This window comes from Pyrgilauda ruficollis, unplaced genomic scaffold (assembly GCF_017590135.1).
Source record: "Pyrgilauda ruficollis isolate IOZ18807 unplaced genomic scaffold, ASM1759013v1 scaffold125, whole genome shotgun sequence".
Classification (NCBI taxonomy): Eukaryota; Metazoa; Chordata; class Aves; order Passeriformes; family Passeridae; genus Pyrgilauda; species Pyrgilauda ruficollis.
Genome location: NW_024510877.1, coordinates 172680 through 194033, shown reverse-complemented (window position 1 = coordinate 194033; position 21354 = coordinate 172680). Strand labels below are relative to the sequence as shown.

Below are 21354 nucleotides of genomic sequence, written 5' to 3'. Positions count from 1 at the left end.
TTTGTCTGTAAAATATATAATATCTAATAATTTAACATATAATAATAACACATAATATATAAGGCAACTATTTTAAATATCTTATATTGTATGTATATATGAAATATATATTTCCCTATAAAATTAAAGCCAAAGGGGTACACACACCCATTCCAGAAATGGTTTCAGCCTCTGCTTCTGAAGGGCAGCTATATTTTGGGCAAATTCCTGGGCAGAACCAGGGTCCTGCCTGTGCTGTTTGGCTGAAGAGAAAGAACTGACAGTGACACTTTTTGAAGGCGCCAAAGGAAAGCTGGAAAAAGAGAGAACCAGATGTCCCTGAAGGAATGCTGGGAAATGTTTCAGATAAAGAGGAAAGGGGGGAAGAAAAAAAACCAAAACATCCCAGAGGATGGGGTTTTTTTGAGGTTCTGTGTGACCAAGTGACACTGACACAACACTGTGCAGCTTTTTCTCCCCTCTTTAGCTGAGAAATTTTGACTGAGCAGATACTTTGTCAGCATCAAGGGAAAGGATTTATACTGGCAGGGATTCAGCTGGAAAAGTTGTGGTTAATTTTCTTCCAGTCCCTGAGCACCCACATTCCCAAAGAGAGTAGAGATTTGGAAAACCAAATTCAAGCACTCCTCGTGCAAATTACAATTTATATTTAAGCACTCCTAATCCAGATTGCAATCTAGCACACGCAAATTTGAAAACCCAGGGAAATTTCTAGCAGCCACAAATTCCAAGATCATTTCCACAGTAAAAACTAAAGGTGAATGGGTGTAGAAGGAGGCAGAACTCAGCTTTATCAGCCACCCAAAACTGCCCTTTGTGGTTTAGAGTCATGCAAACACAAAAGCCTCAAGTTTCATCTTTTAAAAAAAGGCAACTTCGAGATCTGAATTTTATTACAGAAATGTGACTGTGAAAGAAAGCAGAACCCCACATATCAATCTTTCCAATTTCACTTTTCTTTTCAGGACTTACTTCATTTAAACTATTTACATACACCCTTCTTGATGCTGATGCTAGATAATACAAAGTGTTAATTGCTTTGCTGAACCAGGATCCATTTAAATTAACTTTTTATGATAGGAAAATCTAAGCACACCTCTTAAAAATTAATTAAATATGATTTGTAAGACATTAGCACTCAGCTTTAATTTCTTTATACCATGAGTTGGTTTCATGTGTTTGTTGTGTGCTGTTTTCAAGTGCTTTAAGCACCTCTGGAATTGCCCTCCCTCTTCCCAAACACTCCAGGATGTTCCTCTCAGGTTTGGTTTGGAAAAAGAATCTGTGTGTTCCTGGTTAATGCAAACGGACCTCGTGCTTCTGTGCCCTCACAACATCTCTGGGATACAGAGCCAGCCAATTGCTTTTTCCCTTTCTGATACAAACCTTTCCCACTGAGCTGCAGAGATCCAAGACAAGGACCCAGAGGGGAAATGCAGAAGTGGAAAACTTTTACCCTGGAGCAAAGGAAGAGACTTAAGCAGAGAGGAAGGGAACACCTGCAGTAATGGGGCTGAAAAGCAACCTGGTGATACAATCAGAACACAGAATGTGCAGAATTCCTCACACATTCCATGGAGAAAGTTGCCTCATTTTTTGAGGGAAGCATTGGGAATGCAAGGAAAGGACAGCCAGAGAAGAAGCTTCCTACAGGCTACACCCAAAACTATTGTTTTCGTATTTTTTTCTGTTTATATAGCTATAAAACCACTTCTGGAATAGTTAAATACAGCCTTCCTGCTGCTTCCACTGAAATAAATAATGGATTTTCACAAGATAAATACCCAAACCCATAACACAGCATGCACATGGGAGCTTTGGTGGTTGTTGTCTGCTGGAATAATTTAAAAAAAAATCTCATTCAGCATGAAAAATGCCATTTTCTGGTGAAACCAGCCCTATGTCAATTCCTGTCAGTGACAGGCACTGAGAAGGGCAAGGAATTAAAAGCCACCACAGGACAACCAGTTGCCACTTGATTTTATTTTATTTTATTTTATTTTCTTGAAACAAGCCTTTGTAGACAGACACAAACTCATGGAGGGAAGAGCTGTTTGCCTAATGGGTTCACAGCCACTGAGACTAAATAAGCTGACTGCTTAAAAACAACTCGGGAGCCACAGTAAAAGATAGAAAATTATTGCTTCCTGTCATGACCAAATATTAAACACAGCACACACCTAATGGCTCTATCACTCCCCAGGGAAGGAGCTTTATGAACAATAAAATCCCAGCAGACTTGCACTGTTTGGACTTAGAAGCCTCATTATGGGCTCACTGATCCAGTACAATTTACAAGCTCGATGGACTCCACTTGGAGGAAAAACCACCAAATTGGTGGAACTGTAAGTGGGATGCCCATGGAGACATTAGCATTTATTTGTGAGGAAAAGTAGCAGAGGAGATGGGGAGAAAAAGGAAAAAATAATAAGGAGGAAAAAGAAGGATGGCTTGGATGACAGCAGCATGTTACAGATCCAAACCAGAGAGAAAGATGGGAATGTGAATCACAGCTGAGAGGGGAAATGTTGTTCCAGGACATGCTTACATGATCCAGCCTGGAATCCAAGACTTGGGTTCCACTCCTTCATGTGGAGTGTGTCCTACATCATCTTGGGCAAAACACAGCTTTAAAATTACATCTCCAACTGACTTAAGCTTCAGATGCACATTATGTGCTTTCAGTCTCAATCTTTTCTTCACTTCACAAGGATTGGGGGTGATGTTCCAAGCAGGACAAATTGTTTAATATCCCATCTGAAAGCAGGAACACATTAATTGGGAGAACTTTGAGGCGAAGAAATCCGTTCAGAGAGGCTGAAACCCTGGGATGTTTACAGGGCAGAAAATATGGGAGATCCCACCAGAAACAGATGGTGAAAGGAACACACAGGGAAGGGATGAAGAGAAAAACAAAAGGTTCAAAAGGAAAGCAAGAGGCAGTAACTAAAAAGCTTAGGGCAGATGAAGTGACAAGTCCATAAAACCAGGTCTAGACAGAGGCCAGGAGGAGTGCAAAAGTGAGAAGAGCATTTCAGGTCATAAATACACAGAGGATGCTTTCATTAGGATGCAAATACTTTGAAATATTGGCATTTTTATTGATGAGTGCAGACGGAGCCAGGCAAACACAAACCCAAGGAGTGGAGCTGTGGAGATCCCATGTCACACACTGCTGCTCTACATACCCAGAATTTCTTCTGCGCTGTTTGCACAGGGAATTTATCCTCAGCTTCTATTCCCAGAGGTGCTTTAGTCCATGGGAAACTTGTTTTCCATTCCCCTTTCCACTACTACCAACCTCATTGATTCCAATGGCTCCTTACTGTGCTCTCTGTCCTCCTGAGGTCAGCAGCCCCTTAACCTCCTCATTCACTGTTTATGAGCACAAACTGGACCAAATTCTCCCTATTTACAGGGAAAAGCCCCAATTTAAAAAGAAACAAGGGTTCTCCTACACCATGTGTAAACTTTACTGCCAACTTTGCATTGCTCATGCAAGATTTAGCCCAAGCACAATCAATGTTTTTATCTCAACTAATCTAACAAGACTGGAATCCATCCATGCTTGTGTCCAAGATGCTCTAGAGCATCAGGGAAGTTTATCTGATTTATGCAGAACTGCTAAAATCCTTTGGGTCTTGTCTTCATTGGAGTTATTTTCTTAAGGCTTCCAGGCAGTAGTAGCAATAGTTAGATTTTATTTCTTTAAATTATATAATGTGCTTAGGCTCAGCCATGTTTCCCTCAGAGTTCTCAGATCAGGACATGAGCTAACTATTCTAGTTATAGATTTAATGGAACTGAAGTGATCAATATTGGTGGGCACTCCCACACGTGTTCCCTCTAACACATCCCAAAAGGCATCTCCCTTTTTGGAGGGCAGAGATGCCCACAGTGACAGCACAAGGCCAGGAGAAAATCTGCACAGAACAGAAATGGAAACAGGTGGAAATAAGGTTCCAGATCTGTTTAACTCCGCAATAATCTGTGCTTGAAACCAGCAGTGATTTAAACCCATCTCATTTCTTGCTCCATTCCAGAAGCAGCAGCACCTCCAGCCCAGGCAGCAGCAACCAACAGTCCTGGGGAGAGAAACTTCACAAATTGCACATCACCTGAGTATTTCCACACATCACTCCTCAGCAAGTGTGTCTTTGTGTTATCAGGAAAAGTCAGAAAATCACATACGCAGTTTATAGTTAAACACAGACCCTGTGAATGGCTACAAAAATACAGGGACTGTGATGGGGAGAAAGGAGCAGAACCCAAGACTTCCACAGACCCAACCAATCAATTCTTCATTTTTCCAGCACACTCAAAAAGATATTTAAGCTTCTTCTGACTCACCAGCTTGCTGGAAAATCTGTTGTCTGTCAACATTAAATGAAAAAGACTAAATGACACAAGCTACTCTCCAGTCTAGTCTGTTTACAAGCTTTAAGTGTTTGCACACATCAAAGATTTCAAGATGTTTTGGACAGCAAACTAGTAAAGAATTTTCTTTTTGTCTGAAAGAGAGGGGAAAATAAAAAGAAACAAACAAATTAGGCACTAAGAGAACCACTTGTCAAATGGCTGGGATAGTGCAATTTTAAGTTACTGACTCCCCACAAACATCCAGTCTACTAAAAAATTCATAAAGAGACAGATGGCACAACAGCAGCTCTTTGCAGGAGAGCGGGGTTTAGCAGTGAACAAAGGACTTTGGCTCCCTAGGACAAGGGGAGGGATCATTGTAGATTTTGGGGGCTTGGAAGGGGGGACTGGGGCACACAGGGAGCTGGGAAGAGCTCCTGGTTTCACCCCACAGCAGCAACAGATCCCAGACATTCATTTTGCCCTGGCAGACTCACAAGGGCCACAGAGAACAGGGCAGAACAGGAGCAATCAAAGTCTGCCATGCAGATTGAATCCTCCTGGCACCAGGAATGTGAAAAATAAACCCCAAAAACTTCTATTCAGGGATCTGAAACCACTCTCCACAGCCAGGTGGTTGTTAATGCTTTGTATGAAGGGGGAAACTGAGGCACGGACTTATGTCACTTAAGTCAGTGGGAATTTAACCCAGGCCTCTCCAGTCTTGGTGTTCTGCCTCTGAGCATGAGGAAACATCCTTGTGTTACCCAGTGGGTTTTGGAATCACCCCAAAGGGAGGTGTAAGAGATAAAGTCCTTTTCAGATGGCTGAGATTAAGAGACAAGGAAGAAAAAAAGAAAAGAAAGAAAAAAAAAGGAAAAAAAAACCAGTCAGAAGCCTGCACTTATTTGAAGTTAGATCCTTCAAAATGAAAATTCATATATGTGCTCTTTTATGGTTTTTAGGGAGAGGGAAGTGGAAAACGAGGGATGGACACATACACACATGCACACACACACAGAAGATGCAAAGCCCATCCCTATTAACCCCAAAGTGGTTTTCAGTGCCTGTGGGAGAGCTCAGCCCTCTGTCCCTGCAGCAGGGAGGGCAGGGCACCAGCAGGGATGGAAACCTCCATGGCTGCACCTCAATTCCACGGGAAGGGATGAACCCCCATGGCACAGGGATGTAATCCAGCCTCTTCTGCTCCTTCCCAGAGAGGCTCACAAGTTGCCAGCTGTGCTCAGGCCTTGGCTTTTTGTTAAATAACAACTATAAAAGCCTCATTTTTTTCTCTTGCAGCATGCAGCAGCAGATCCATGCTGCCCTTCACCACCCAGCAAAGCAGTGTGCCCAGGGCTGGATGGAGACACTGGACATTGGTCTCCATCCCAACAATCCACTCCAATCCCCTCCATTCCCTCCCCAGCAATAATCACAATAAATAAATTAATAAAACATGCAACACACACCAGGCTCTGCCCAGGACAATTAGGAACAGTTTAGGAAAAGGAGTTACAGTTAAAAGTAGAAGGGATTGGACGCAATGTCTTGGATTCTGAAAGAACCCGAGCTAAAAGACCTCGTTCCATGAGCCCAAAGGGAGCAGAGGTCTGTGGAGGCAGCAGCTACAAACAGCACAGCGTTTGTGCTCCCAGGATTTTGTGCTGCTCCAAGGAGTTTCCCTTGTAGGAACAAAAAATTCTGTCCCACCCTAGTGACACTGCATTTTTAATTGAATTAAGATGTTCATTTGAATGACATGAAAATTTCTTTTGACTGTTTAAGAGGTTTCATTTGAATTACATGTAAATTTCTTTTGACTGGTTCTCTCTATTAGAAAAGGAGGGAGGGGAAAGGTTAAAAAAACCAAACAAGCAACATTTTCAACTAAAAAAGTCACACCAGCTCTCCCCTCTACCATAGAGGCTTCAATTAAACCAGAGCTTCAGTAAACTCAGTAAAGCATTAAGAGTAACAAGTGCACAAAATAACCTCCTCTAAAGAGCTTGAATCTTCAAGAACACAAAGAAAGCTAAAAAATCAAAAGGTCATTGCCATTTGATGAATTTATATCCAAAATTACACAACTCATCTACAATGAGAGAGAAAATCTGCAGTAAAGTGATTAATTAAATTAATTTGCATCTTCCATGACCTCTTAATCCTAATACCAGGATTCTTTTTATTTGCATAAGCAGGGTAGGAAAGGCAACAAACTGAGTAATTCTAGCAGAGGTGTAACAAAATACAGTTTTCAGTTGGAAGTGCCATCTTCAAAGGAAGGAGCTTCCACCCTTCCATCCAAAAGTCCCCCAGCACCTCATATCCCTGTCTGTGATTTCCATAAAGGAAACACAAAGTTCACGCTCAAATTTCAAGGAACTACCAGGAACATCAAGAACCATCACTTCAGCCATGAGAGAAGGGGAAAAAAAGGTAATATTTACAGTTTTTATATCGCTTAAACAAATCAATTCCACAGATACCAACTTCAAAAGGCAAGCAGAAATCCAGGATGAATCCACCAGAGCTGGGATCCAGCACAGGAACACACCAGAACAAACTTAGCTCTCACTAATTCCGCTTGTGCACACAAAGTTAAAGCTTGCTGTGACATTTTGAGAACTGATTATGGCTCGTGTTGTCCAAAGCCTTGGAGTGCTTCTGGATTAAAAATGCAATCCCAGGTCCTTCCAGCCCCGTGCTCCAGTGGAATTCCCAGTTTTGGACTCCTGTAATAGCAGCACTGCATGATCTGAGCTGTGCCATCCCTGTTAAATCAGAAGCATCGCTCTGAAATCCAATTCTGTCCAGAGTTACACTGGAATTCTGGCTCAGAACGTCACAGGAACCAAAATATTCCAATGTGTCCTGCAGACCTCTGCCAGCAGGAGAGGGCACACACTACATTTCAGTGGAGACGTTCTCTTTCATATGGAAACGTTCTCATTTCCAAGAGGGAGTGGAAAAATAACTGCAAAGGCCTTCTGATCTAAATCCAGTCCCCAGAGCAAAGGTCACTGCAAAAATGTTTTATTCAGCATCAGAACTTTTGGAATTCTTTCAAGGAGAAGAAAAAGCCCAACAACAACAACAACGGGGCTGAGATTTTTTTTTTCCCACTGAACTATTTCTTCCTTTTTAAACAGGGATACAATTCCCCAGGATTTGGTGAACACCAGTGAATTGTGTCTCCCTCCAGCACACAGCAGGTAAAAAAGTGGGGAGAGAAATAAATAAAGGGGAAATCACTATATTGATGATGGTGTTACAGTTGAACTCAATGACCTTGGGGACCTTTCCAATCTCAAAGATTCTGGAATTTTATTCCATGGAAATTCTGTTTCACTTTGCCCACACTGCTTAGGCAGAGAGCTCTGTATAACACAAAGGTGTTTTTGCAATTCTCCTCTCTCCGTTTTCCTTTTCTCCCTTCTCCAGAGACATGAGACAATGTTACAGCTGGGTTGGTACATGGCAGATTTGTACATTTACCTATCATTTCACACCAGGGAAAAACACCTGTATTTCAATCACTATTTAAAGAAAACCTGTAGTTCATTTTAAATTAACAGCAACCCACCATGAAGGCATCACTGAGCTGAAAATATCACCATATTTATTGATTCACAAGGATGCAAGGTGCACTTCAGACATCACATTCCGCCTGCTGCCGAGTCCCTAAGCAGAGGTGTTTTCCTTTAAAAAAGCCAGATAAAGACCCCTAAATAAATCAAAGCACTGCTGCCCAGCTACTCCAGAGCACACAGGACTCTCCTGGTTTGAAAGACAATTAAAAATTACCCCACAGGGTGCATTTTAGGGGAGTGGAGTGTGCTGTTCAGCTCCTGAGCTGCTGTACTTTGGTGCTGTGGAGGTGTGTGGGGAGACAGACAAGACAAGGATTTTTCCGTGCACAGACAGGCACAGCACAACTCTGTTACTTTCTTTGCATTGCATGTGTTGATGGAGATGTAGCACACAGGATTATCCCTCACTCCTCAGGCCCTGTTCCACTGGGCGAAGAGGCAGAACAGAAATAACTGTGCAGAAATAACTCTGCCAGAAGGAGGAGTCACTCTCTTGATGCTGCACCACCAGTTAGTGGTAGAAAAAAGAAAAATATTTAGCTTTGAGTTTTGCTTCTTTCACCAAGCCAAGCCTCCTCCAGACAGCAGGGCAGAGCTGGGATAAATTCTTCTCTCTGCTGCCTAAATCTGATTTAGTGACTGCCTTTAACAGTGAATGGAGCAGTTTTATCAGGCTGCACCCTGATTTGTTTCCCTCATCTGCCCTCACTGAGCTCCAGAGTTCACCTGGAATGGAGACACACTCACACAGGAAGGGAAGAACCAACACACAAACAGGAACTGCCAGACTGAGCCTGGAGGATGCTTCCATGCCAAGAGAATTTCTATTGCTGTTAGAAGGGCAGGCAGGAAAAAGGCTCTGGGCTCAGAACAAATTAGGAGAGGTCTAGACTAAGTTAGGAGAGGTCTTGGAGCAAAATAGAAAAGGTTGGGACTCACTGAGCACAACAGGTGATTTGTGATGCACATTTTACACACAGTTGTTAGAAAGAAAAACCCTGTCCTCTGTCATGGTTTCAATTTCATTTGACATCAGCAGATCCCAAAGCCTCCCAGGAAGCATCAGAATCTTCATTTTGCATGAGGATAAGCAGCTGGCTCAGGATTACAAATTCAGCTGGGGCAGGAACTGTCCCTGTCAAGGTCTCGATCCAGGGGCAAATCCAGGGCCTTCCATCCCGAGCTGCTTCCCAGAAAATTCAGACTTCGGGCTGGAAAGTTCCCAAATGCACATTCATACCAAGCATCAACACAGCCAAAAATAAGCTCGAAATTTCATAGGAAAGGTCAAGATGGCACATCCAGGACTTCTGCTCCCCAAAGAGCCCATTTCACTGCTCTGGCCCCAACCACAGCTTGTGAACACAGGATTAAAAGGGAAAACCATGGAGTAAAGGGAGGAGAACCCATCACCTCATCAGAGTTCCAAAATTATTTAGATTAACTCTGTGATTAAAAAACAAAAAAAAAAAAAAAGCAAAATATTGCAGATCTTTATTCAAACCAGCTTTAATGCTCTGACTGCCAAAACAAGTCCACAAGAAATACTATGAGAAATAAAGCTTATTAAAAAGGAGATAGAGCAGGCCAGACACAGACAGGCATAAAAACTGGCTCCAAAATCAATCCACTCCAGCATCAGCTCTCTTGTAGCATCTGCTTCAGGGAAAAGGAACCCTTTAACAGTTACTACAGAATAATCTGGGGGAAAAGTTTTCATCCTGGATTTTCCTTATTTACTGTTCCCCTTCTGGAGCCCTCGTATGTGTGCTCCTTTCTGAAGCAGCTCTGCCTGGTTTTATTTGCCCTGTCTGAGCCTTGCTGAACTCCAGATTTCAAACCCTTCCATGTCAGCGAGTTCCACAGGGAAGCTTATATTTTCTAAGCTCCCCCCAGTACACGCAATTTTTACAGTGCCACTTCATGGTTTAATAAACTGCTGTTCTCTCCATTTATGTTGCTGACCTAAAAACTAGCAAAAGACCCTAAACCTGGAACTGAAACTGAGTAATACACCAAGCTGTTCTACATAAAATTGCTCACAATCCCAAACCTGTCAGATTTCATGTTGCATTTTTGCCTTTTTACTCCTCCTTCTCTCCCCACATTTCTACAAAAATATTGCTCTTTTGTTAAAGAACATTACTGAAGCTGCCAGGCTCAAAGCTTTATCTGTCTCAGTAATCCAGTTGGATCCCATCCCTGCTGAGAAGAAAATGTTCCAGGAGCACACATGGAATATACGGACACAATAAAAACAGAATTTCATTTTTAAAATAAACATAAATTTTGTCAAGGTCCCCAAATGGCAGGCATCAACAGATAACCAGTGAGAAACAATCTTTGATGATTCAAAGTGAAAAGCAACAATTCTGGGATGCTTTGCAGGAAAATGAGAATTCATCTCCTACCTGTCAATGATCACGGGATCAGATGGAGTTTCATTTCTGTTGCCACAACTTTTCTTCTCACAGCACCGACTGGAGAGGGAAAGAAAACCAAAATTAAAGAACCACTGGGCAGTTGAGAGCAAAAAACCAGTTCAAAGTCTATCAGAAAATCTTCAGCACTCGATGTATGCTTGGAAGAGTAAAAATTCTGCTTTCCAGAAGGGAAAATTAAGGGAATTGGGTGCCTAAATCCTGGCTGGTTCCAGCTGGAGTTTGGCACTTAGCTCCCTGCAATCTATTCTGAATTACCCAGCCAAAAATGAACAGCAATATGGCCACACTTGAGACTGAGGTGATATTTATAAAGGTCCAATAAGTGATTAACAGATGTCATAATGTCATTACAGGCAGGACCAAATGGGTTATGTGGGGTTAAAAGTCCATCAAAAGGTGTTAGAACTGACTATAAGCAAACTAATGTTTTGGTATATTCCAGTAATATTTTTTTATATTACTGTATTTTTTTATTATTAAATATCTACGTTTTATATGGTGACTGAAAACTTCAGTGCTCCATGAAAAGTCAGTTTAGATCCTACAAAGGATCTAAAGAGATGCTTTTCAGGTTCACTTTTGCAAACTCATTGCAACTGTTTCAGTGATAAACCCGTAAGATTAAGTATTAATTTATACACATTCAAGGATAATATTAACTATTATAAATAATAATAAAAATTTAAAAATCAAGAGACTGCTCATTATTTCCATTGAAATAATCACTGCCGTGGGTGATGCTCCTGCACACACAGTAGCTGAGTACCAGGAGTTAAACAGATTTTAAAAACAGTCCTTGCTCTGAAATCTTCACTTTTAATACTCTGAAGCAACAAAGAAGATTTAAACTGTTTTCACGCTCAGGTTTTTGTTCCAGTCAAAGCCAACATGGGACAGGAGGACAGAGGCACCCAAAGTTTCAAAAGTCTCTATCAGAAGTCCCACATCCCTCAAAGTCACCTCATCAGACTCCTTTTTAGAAGATATTTTCCATATTTTGCAGAGGTTTCTGTTCAAATTTACACACATGGGATGAAGAAATTGTGGTGGGTTTTTGTACAGGGGTGCTGAATACATCTGCAAAGTTCTCAAGCACTCTGAGTATCAGAGCTTTCCAACTGGGGAGGAATTCCAAGGAGAATAAAATAAAGAAATTTCTTTTTTAGAAAGTAAATAAATAAATATTAAAAGAAGAAATAAATAAAATACTTGAATTCATTAAAGGCAGAATAAAATATCAAAGCAGGGATTTTTTTCTTGATAAGCCTAATATTTAATTATAAATGCCTAAAATGAGCATTTAGACCAAAAAAAAAAAAAAAAAAAAAAAAAAAAAAAACCTCTTTCAACTATGAAAAATCCCAACATTTCCTTCATTTTCCGGGAAGTTCCTGCTCTGGAATTGCCCAGCCAGATGAGCTGGAAGGAGCAGATCTATTTGAATAACAGCTCTAACTGTTTCAACATTCCTACATTCCCCTTGCCTCAAACCTGCACTTATTCATCGATGCTACTCCTTTTAAAATAAAAGGATACACTAAATATTTAAAAATCCCTGGGGCAGCCCCTGTAGCTGCTGTAAATTGTCATGGCTCCACTGACTTCAGTGCAGCTCTGGTAATTCACACCAGCGCAGAACATCGCCCTCCCTCCCTCTCCCAACTTTATTTTAAGTGCATCTTTTATGGATTTCACTGCCTAATCAGTGTTTAGAAAGAATGGAGTATTTTTATACCAGGAGCCAAGATGGGAGATGCTTCCTAAAGGAGAAAATTATGGTAAAGCCATCCCCCAAAAAAGCAGAAAATCCTCTCAAAGGAACATCAGTTTGGGATGCACTTTGACATGTCCAATATAGCAACACATGGAAAATAACATTTGGAATAAAATCTTTGCTGCCTTACAGGCCATTATAATAAAGCAAAAAAAAAATTCTGTAGTGATTCCAGGGATGGTGCCACTTCTTGGCAGAGCATTTTAGGATGAATTCTGTGAGACTGAGCACAATGTGGCTGGGTTCAGAAACAGGTGCATCTTGTTTTATTTCTATTTCCACTATTATTGCAGTTCTGAACCTTATATTTGTAATATTCAAATATTTTACTCTAAAACTGTGGTTTGCAGCTGAAGTTCTCCAAATATTTTACTGATATCTACATTCCTATCACAGCTGGGGAAAGATCTTTGTAAGTGATAGACTTTTTCCCCTTTGACCATGGTACTTTCTGAGCCCAAATATATGAAAAAAAAAATCTTGAGGGAGAAGAGCCACTTCCAGGGAAGGAATTACTCCTTGCACATAAATCAGAGTGGGACTGAGGATGTTTCAGCCCAACATTATAGCAAAAATGCCTCTTAAATCTTTAAATCTCCATTTCCAAGGGTTTCACCCTTATCCAAGCAGTAACAATTCCACTTGGTTGGTTTCACAAGCGCTGTTTGTAACAGAATTGACTGGTTCCAATTTCAGTCCAAGCCAAAACCCCCAAACTCTGGTGGTCCAGGATCAAGCCTTCAATATTCTCTTCAAGCAAATTATTGGCATGACTTCACCAACATTTACATTTCTGCTACAGTGTTGGGCTGGGAACACACTTTTCGAGATGCTCATTTGCTTAAGACAAGAATAACAAGGCTTAAGATGATTTTCTACATCTTTTGTTGCTATACTTTCTCCTCTAGTGAGATCTACTTAGTGAAAATGATGGTTTATGGTTAAGAATGGTCCAGAAAAAACTAAAACCAAACCCAGAAAGTTCCCAGAAACAACCCCAGCCCTACAAACTGAGCACCCCAGAAACCTCATGCCAAAGCCAAACTTCCATCCTTTCCCCTCCTCGTACTTGACTAAAATGGTTTTAAAATTCATCCCTCAACTTCCCTCCCCTCACCCCAACACCAAAATAAAATAAAAAAAAAAAAATTTAAAAAAAAAAAAAATCTGTCTCTAATTTCAAACTCAAATAAGCTCACAGCATGGTGGCCTTTGTTTTGTTTTCTTCTGCCCAACTCCTCCCTGCAATTGCATAACAAAAGTGTCTAAATTCACACCATCTGGCCGATAAAGACGCGGGCCCCAGCGGCCGCCTGGCCCAGCTGATTAGAGCTCCCGTCTAGTCTGAGCCTTGTGGCGAAAGTCACAGCTGTGGGGCTCGCTCCACTCAATACAACTCTGTTATTAGCCAGCTGTAGACCCTGAGACTACTTCTGTTCGAATTATAATACCTTTTAACCCTCTGAGCATTGAGGGCGTAGGGGGTTGCTGGCAGCAGCATAACAACGAGTTTCCTCTTAGTGGATAATTGGAAGAAAAGGAAGAAGACTGGAGGGGGGGAAGTTATTTCAGGAGAGGAAGGTGTTTTACCTTGATTTCCAGCCCCCGGGATTGTGTTATTCCACACAAACACACCTAATAGGAGCTGTTCATATTAGGCCATAAGAAGCAAATGGAAAAAAAAATCAGATTGGAAATGAATAAATCGAGCCTCGCACTGGAAGCCCTGAAAGCACTAATTATTGAGAGCTGAACTTTCAATGGCTATGACAGATTGGTGCAGCCGTATCAATATTTAGACAACTTTCCTGCTAAGCAGGCATCTGTCACCGTCTGAGGGAGAGACGGGCACTTTCGGAGGAGCTCGTCTCCACACAGCAAAAAATATCTTCATGTGTGGTTATGTACAGAAAAATCCCCCCTAAAAAAACCCTACCTTCAGCTGGGGAGGATTGGAAGAGGAGCAGAAAGACAGACAGACCCTTCTTGTTTTCCTTTTCAGAAGCAGTAGGCATCAATTTCGACAGCAGAGTGGGTACAGTGCATTAAAATTTTATGTACTGTTCCTAATGCAAACTAAACTAGAGGCTTTAAAAATTGATGCTGCCACTTAAGCAGCACACAATGAGGAAGATTTGATTATTGTACTTAAAAGAAATAAAATAAAATGTCAAGTTTAACTAGAGTTGGAGCCATTCCCCTGGCATTATTCAAAGTGATGTGTGTAATGCCTCTTCAGAATACATAGCGTCCTGCTCAGAGATACTTCAGGAAAACACGACATTTAAAATCAAATGTCTTCATTAGGTTACAGAGTGCTTTTGATTCCCTTCACTAATCTGTGTTTTACATGGGAAGGACGTCCCTGAGTTGTAATTCTTCCTTGGTTAATCTATCAAGCAGCAGAGCTGAGAATAATCAGAATAATAGCTTAGATTTGTGCAACGCTACCTTAAATCAAGCACAGAGGAGGTTTGCAGGCATCACTGGAGCTCAGAAATATCAAAGCTGAGCAGAGCATTTGATACCATAAAGGCAGGGAGAGGAAACAGGGGGAAAGCCCAAATTAATTTTAAATCAAACGTGTCCATTTGGGTGAGAAGGTGCTGAAATACTTGAACTTCCAAACCAGAACTGCGCTCCACGCAGGGAGAGTGGAGACAAGAAATGGGCTCACTGCTCTTATGTTATCACAAACCATAACCCAATTGCACAAGAAATCAGATTTTTCTTCTCTAATTTTCACTGGTTATAGTGAAACCTTTCAACAGCATACATGCATATATACATATATATATATAAAATTATATACGTAAGTTCTAGATGTGCCAGAAAGTCCCTTATACACCTTTGATCTTTGCCACTACATCATCAGGCCCTTGTAAAGCCCACCCAATGCATCCCTCATATATGACATACATTGTGTTTGGGCATAAATATGAAAATACTGGTCAAAAGCTAATTTATTTAATTAATGAGAGCTACACACAACAGAGAAACAATACAATTGTTTCATACTGAATACCTGATTCATATTATATTAAAAAGTAATGAAATTGTTGACATAATTAAGTACTGAAACTAAGACTTCCCCTTGGTAAAAATTCCGTCCAGATAGGCTTCTCCCGCTGCTACATTAACTTAAAAAGGCCACTTCAATTTAAAAAAAAAAAAAAAAACCAACAATCAAGTAGCAAGCTGAGCCATTAAAAGAAGCAACATTGAGCCCACCAGCTTAACCCTCTCCCACTGATACAATAAATCACAAACTGTGTGTAATAAAGGTCACGAATGGGTTTTGCCTCTTGTTTTATGAATGTTCTATGCACATTTTAGCACATTTTAATACAAGAACATTGACTGTTTGCATTATTATATGTATTGAAAAAAAATTTAATTACCCGAGAACAGGAAAAGTAATAAGTTACCATGGAAGCACGACATACATACATAAGGTTCATGTAAGTTCAGACTTATACAAAAGTTATTAAAAACATCCTCAAATCATTTCACCCTCTAATTTATAAATTCAAATGCTAAAAATAGTGTCCTTTTTTTTTTGTTTTAATTAAAAAGTAAAGGCTCCTAAATATTGTTCACAGGTAGAGAAAGGGTTTGAGGTTTTTTTCTTGTGGGGTAGAACTGCCCAAAATTAAAGAACATTAATGATGCCACTTTAATAAAGAAAATTAAAATATTTCACCAAAGGAAATTGCATTAAGAACATCCTGCGGTTTCCAGGTAAAAATATATAAATTAAACTGCTCATTCTCATAAGGTGAGCAGAAATTTTATGAGCAATAAGCATGTAAAAGTCTTGATTTACAACCCATGCAAAGACCTACTTTAAACAAAAATAGTGCAGCTGTGGTTGCTGAATCTCCTGCAGGAAAAATTAATAGCAAAAAAAAAATAGGAAACCTCCCCCAAAAATCTGTTTTGAACCCAAGCAAGCATTACGCACGTAAAGAGAAAGTCTTTCTACACAAAGACCCTCTCTGAGCCACCAACAAAATAAACAACAAAATCAGACTCTCCCTACTTAAAATTTCCTTGGAGAGGCTCTTCCAGCATTTTGGGAAGCAAAGCTCACAAATGATGTGTTAATAAAGTCATCTTACCTGCACATGACTTCGTGGGTGAGCAACACCCTGCACATCTCGGGGTTCTTGTTCTGGCCTTCGTAAGTTATAGGCTACAAAAATCAAGAGAAGGGGTAAGCCAGAAGCATCAGGGGTTATTTATTTCTTAGAATATTCAGATGTGAGGGGAAGGGATTTTACCTCTGCTTACCATCGCCTGCAAATAAACACCTTCCCCTTTATGTGCAGGGAAAAGAGCTTTACGTAAATGTTGCTACAAAGTGGACAAAAACCAACAGTCCACAGAGGGAAAAAAGACTTAAGAGCACAATTTTCAATTACTCTCCAAAATAGGTCTGCAATACAGCTGAGCAAGAGACCAAAGTGAAGCAGAGAAGGAAAAACATGCAAGGAAATGTCGAGCAAACAGGAAAGATGAGGTGGGACGGGACAGCATGGCACAGATCAGCCCTGCTCACCTGCTTGGTGACAGAATCAATGAGCCTCACATAGAGATCCTGTTCTGTCCTGACACCTACATCGAGGGAGAACAGGGATAAATAACATTCCACAGGCATCTTGCCCTCAGAGCAGCAGAACAAACCCAGCTAGTGCCGCACCAGACAGCCTCGGCACCCCAGGTAGTTCTGTTTCCCAAGCCCCTGTAAACTCCAGGGCCCATCCCTGCACTGAGGGATGCAGTTCCCTCATGCAAGGGAATTTCGGGGTATTTTGGAAAGCACAGCACCTACAGGCAGACCCTGCCTCGCTGCACAGCCCCCAGGAGGTGCCAGGGAAGGGCACTCACCGTTGCTGTAGAGGAGCTGGAGCTTGTAGTGTGTGCCGTTGTTCGTCTTCTCGTTGCCTTGCTCCTGAAAGGGAATTTGAAAAAAAAAGAGGGGGAAAAAAATCCTTCCAGAACTTACACTTGGCACATTTAAAATGCAAGAGCCGATAATCATGATGGAAGTGACAACAAAGTTGATTAAAATTCTAAGAGGTGAATCCACTGATTGGGATGTATTAACCTTCAGAGTGACCCAGGACAAGCTACAAAATACTTCTGACATCTTTTCCTGTAGGAGTTCAAGAACTTATTTGCCATTATACTCTCAACTTTTTCAAGGGAATACATTGAGAAGAATTTGTGCATTTCAAATCATTTAATATAAAGCAGATTGACACCAGGAAAACACAATGGCTTTTGATTTTACTGTGATCATTGCTTTTCAGTAGTGTTACTTTGAGTCAAAATTTATATTTATTTCCTGAAGGTTGTGTTACAGGGATGTTTCTTACATGGTAAGATAATTATTTATGATTCACAGTTCAAAAAATCTTGTTCATGGCGAAGAAAATAATTGGAAAAATGCAAAGTGGTCAAGACATGGAATTAAAATCCAAAAGCAAGTGCTTTTCAAGTCCTGCCATTGACTTTGGAGCCTTAGGAAATACATATAACCACACTGCTAATCTGACATATTTACAGGTCAGATTGCACTTCTGCTTGGGTACTAATAAAACCTGGCAGATGTGGTAGGTAAAAAAAAGCAAAGTGCATTTATCCCCCATGAATTTTATTTATTTTAGTTTTAGTGCATGAATGAAATTGGTGATACAGAGCAGAGGATTCCAACCCTTTTAACTACAGCAGCACACACAAGGCTACAACTCTACCACAGCACCTGAGCCCTGACCAAACCACGGCTGTATTTTTTTAGGGACAACAAGTATTAGAAGCTGGCAGCTCAGCGGGGAGAGAAGATCAAAATTGGAGAGAAAAAGAGGAAGAAGAAGAGTAAGGAGCCTTACTTTATCATTTTCTACAAAGTCCACAAAAGCTGTCCTCTCTATTTCCACGGGTTGCCCCTGTCTGTCGTAGAGAGCCAGAACAAAGTGAAAGAAATTGGATTTCCTCAAGTTGGAGGGTGGCTGCTTTTCAAAGTGGGCTCTGGACAAAGCTACTCCGCTGTGGAGGAAACACACGGGATGGGGTGAGGGGGGAGAGACAAAGACATTACCAGGTTGTGCAGCAGTAATGGCAAAACAACAACAGAAGAGGCAGAGTACGATCGGACTGTCCCTCGCCACCGCCGGGCTGCAGCCGGGCGGGACCGGGCGACGGTCACTGGAACCCGAATTTCGGCGTGGCCCCGCTCCTGCACACCCCGAGGACAACGCTACTTTACAGAGAGGGGTTAGTGCTAAAGGCAGCCTGTGATTTCCTTCCTCCACTCATTTCCCTGCCTGTCACCGCTCCTTGCTGGAAGGCAGCAGGGTGGGAAGTGGCTGTAACGTGTCAGAGGGTCTGGAAGTGTTCTTTGCACATCCTGGTCCCTTTTCCTGTAGAAGAAAACAAGCGACCCTAAAAAGCTTTCCTACGGGCAGGATGTCAACTCGGGGGCACCTCTGTTTTGGTCAGAGACAACGACTTTCGAGCAGAGCAGCCACTTCCCTCGGCAGCAAAGTTTGACTTTAGCCACTGACTTACTTGAACTGATTCCTGCGAATTGAGTCTCTGATTTAAACTGAAAGAATTTACTCTCGGGTTAACCAGCCCTTGAGAAAATCTTGTGCCTGACTGCAGAAAATGTTGTGATGTTTCCCACGCATTTCCCGGCTTCGACAGATTCAAATGCTTCTGTTTACCCACGATATCCCTGACTGCAGCTTTATCTCTTTGTGAAATTCGTTGTAGTTCCCTCTCCCTAAAGCAAATTTCTACCTACTGAGAAGAAAATAGGTGCACGTGAGCACCTCCAAATTACTTAACAGACAGATTAAGTCTATGTGCCAGACTAGTTACGAGTTGGACAGCTTTGGTTTTAGTCCCCAGAATAGTTCCACAGCACTGGCAGAAGTATTTGACTCTTTCAGAGAACTACAGATGTTTCCCTGTGTTTTCCTTGCCAATGAGGTACGGTGTGAACTCACCACATCCGCCACAACTGCACCTAGCCTAGGGATTCCTCTCATTCTGCGTGTAAAAACTGGGATTTATTGGTTTGTTAGGAATACCTGGGAGGAAAACCTGGCGATGCCAGCAGGCAGCACAACGCGGCTGCACCTCTGCCGCTCCCGTGAATTGGAGCCTTGTCAGGAGCTGTTTCCTTTTACTTTCAGTTTCCTCGAGGATAAACCTCTTCCCCCTCAACCGTATTTATTAAACGCTCTATCGACATTCATAAAACTCTGATAACTCCTCCCATGGCGCTTGGAAAACCTTGCTGCCAGATCAGGCCGTGGGTGGGGGCATGGATGTACTATTTCTAAAACACCCGTTTCATCTGAAGTCCCCTCTGCTGTTTCATGCCTTTCACCTTGTCTCTAATACGAAATAAAACCCTGCTTACTCCTGGGGTTCCCAGTTTAGCCTTCCCCGACGCTACTACTTTCTTTTTTAACTTTTTTTTTTTTAAGCTATCTAGAGAGCAAGGAAAAAAAAAATTACCCAAAGGAGTTTTCATCGTCTTATACCCCTAACGGGAAGAGACTGGGATAACTGTCCTGTGCCGACATGGCTGGGAAGAGAAAATAAAAAAGGGGACGTAAAGGGTGATAACCCGCCCAAACAAGCAGAAAGCAAAGAGTCAGACCCCAGTTTCGGGATGTTCAGAGCCATTTCAGCTCAGCAGAGACCGCTCGGACGCTCGGGCAGGTGCTCCAGGCGGGCAGACACGGGATGGCCGCAGGTTGCGGGATGCCCGCGGGGATCGGGGGTGCCTGTGCCCTCCCCTGCTCCCTCAGACCCTGCTCTGCCTGCCCGGAAACCACGGGATTTCGGCAATGCCCACCATGAATTAAGCAAAACAAAATGGGCCGGGGGAGCTCGGATTTGCAATCTGCATTTAAGTTAATTCTAACTTGGTCCCTTCTGTTCGGCTGTCTGGCCCAGCAAGCAGGGAGGAGTACCCTGGATTGCTGGGAACAATCAATCCAGAGCCCCACACATCTTCCTGGGGCAGAAAATAAAAGGGTGATCCCATCTCTCTGTCATCTGAGCTCCGCACTGGGTTTTAGGACTCCTGATGCTCTCCGGTTTTGGAGCGCTGCTGCCTAGCTCTAGCACCAACTTGACTTTTCGCTGACTGGAGGTGATCGGGAGGGGAACAGAGAGGAAAAAAAAAAATTAATATCAAATGCAAACAACGGGGCATAATAAAAAGATTTGCTTATTAAAAAAAAAAAAAAAAAGCAGAGGGAAAGCGGGAGAGAAATAGTCACGGTTACCTTTGTGCTGCTACGTTTGCATCCACAACCCCAACGTTTCTGACCCAGGACCTGACGGAATCCATCTCAGAACCTAGAGATTTATCTTTCAGAATTGGTCCTCTTCCTAAAGTATCTTGAATTCCAAACATTTAAAAAGTCTATGCCAACTAGCAACAGTTTCCTTTTGGGAGATAAGGGAGAAGGGAAAAAAAGAAAAACAAAACGACGCAGCCTTTGAATCTGACACACAAATCCCAGGAAAGTGAAGTTCAGCTTTAAAACCAACTTCTTCTGCTTTTAACGCTACGTGTTTTTAACGCCTTCAAACCGGGAAGAAAGTTTTTCCTCTTGCCAAGTAAAAGTTACGCTGATTCAGTCTCGCCTGGTATCACCATCCTTCTTCACACGCAGACGAGGGAGCCGCATCCAGAAAGCGATCGCCTCCAACGAGGATCACCTGTTCCTCAAACAGACAACGGGGAGAAGGATTGATCGCTGCCTAATCCAGGAAGAAGGAAGGAAGAAAGGAAGGAAGGAGGGGAAAAAAAAAAAACAAGCCAACCCAGACGTGGGGTAAATTGCCGGAGCGAGGCAGAGCCGGAGCCGGGGAGCGGCCGGTCCCACCCCGCGGCAGCGCCGGCCCTTCCCGCGCGGCGGCATGAATGGGTTACACGGCGGGCCGGGGGCGGGGCCCGCGCCGCATAAGGAGCGCTCATTTGCATCTCGCGCCGCGATTGGTTGAGTGGCGAGGTCGCGCTCCGCCCCCCGCGCGGCTCCGGGGTGGAAGGAGCGCGCCCGGGCAGGGCCAGCGCGGGGCTGTCGCGACGGGGATGTCGCGATCGAGTCATGGGGATGGGTTATGGTCACAGCCCGGCTGCCCCACACCGCAC

At 42.4% G+C, this 21354-nt stretch overlaps 1 protein-coding gene across 2 annotated transcripts in view; it reads right to left on the bottom strand.

Annotated features, from left to right (window-relative positions):
- The window catches only part of EBF2 (EBF transcription factor 2), a 123714-nt gene extending 102643 nt beyond the window's left edge, over window positions 1–21071 (bottom strand). For both annotated transcript variants that reach the window (XM_041490663.1, XM_041490664.1), the window contains exons 1-6: window positions 20483–21071; window positions 18065–18221; window positions 17061–17124; window positions 16732–16787; window positions 16292–16365; window positions 10364–10432 (exon numbers count right to left, since the gene is read on the bottom strand). In XM_041490663.1, coding sequence (XP_041346597.1) covers window positions 10364–10432; window positions 16292–16365; window positions 16732–16787; window positions 17061–17124; window positions 18065–18221; window positions 20483–20613 — 551 coding nt within the window. In that variant the 5' untranslated portion in view covers window positions 20614–21071. The remainder of the gene's footprint in view (window positions 1–10363; window positions 10433–16291; window positions 16366–16731; window positions 16788–17060; window positions 17125–18064; window positions 18222–20482) is intronic.
- Between the last annotated feature and the right edge of the window lie 283 nt (window positions 21072–21354).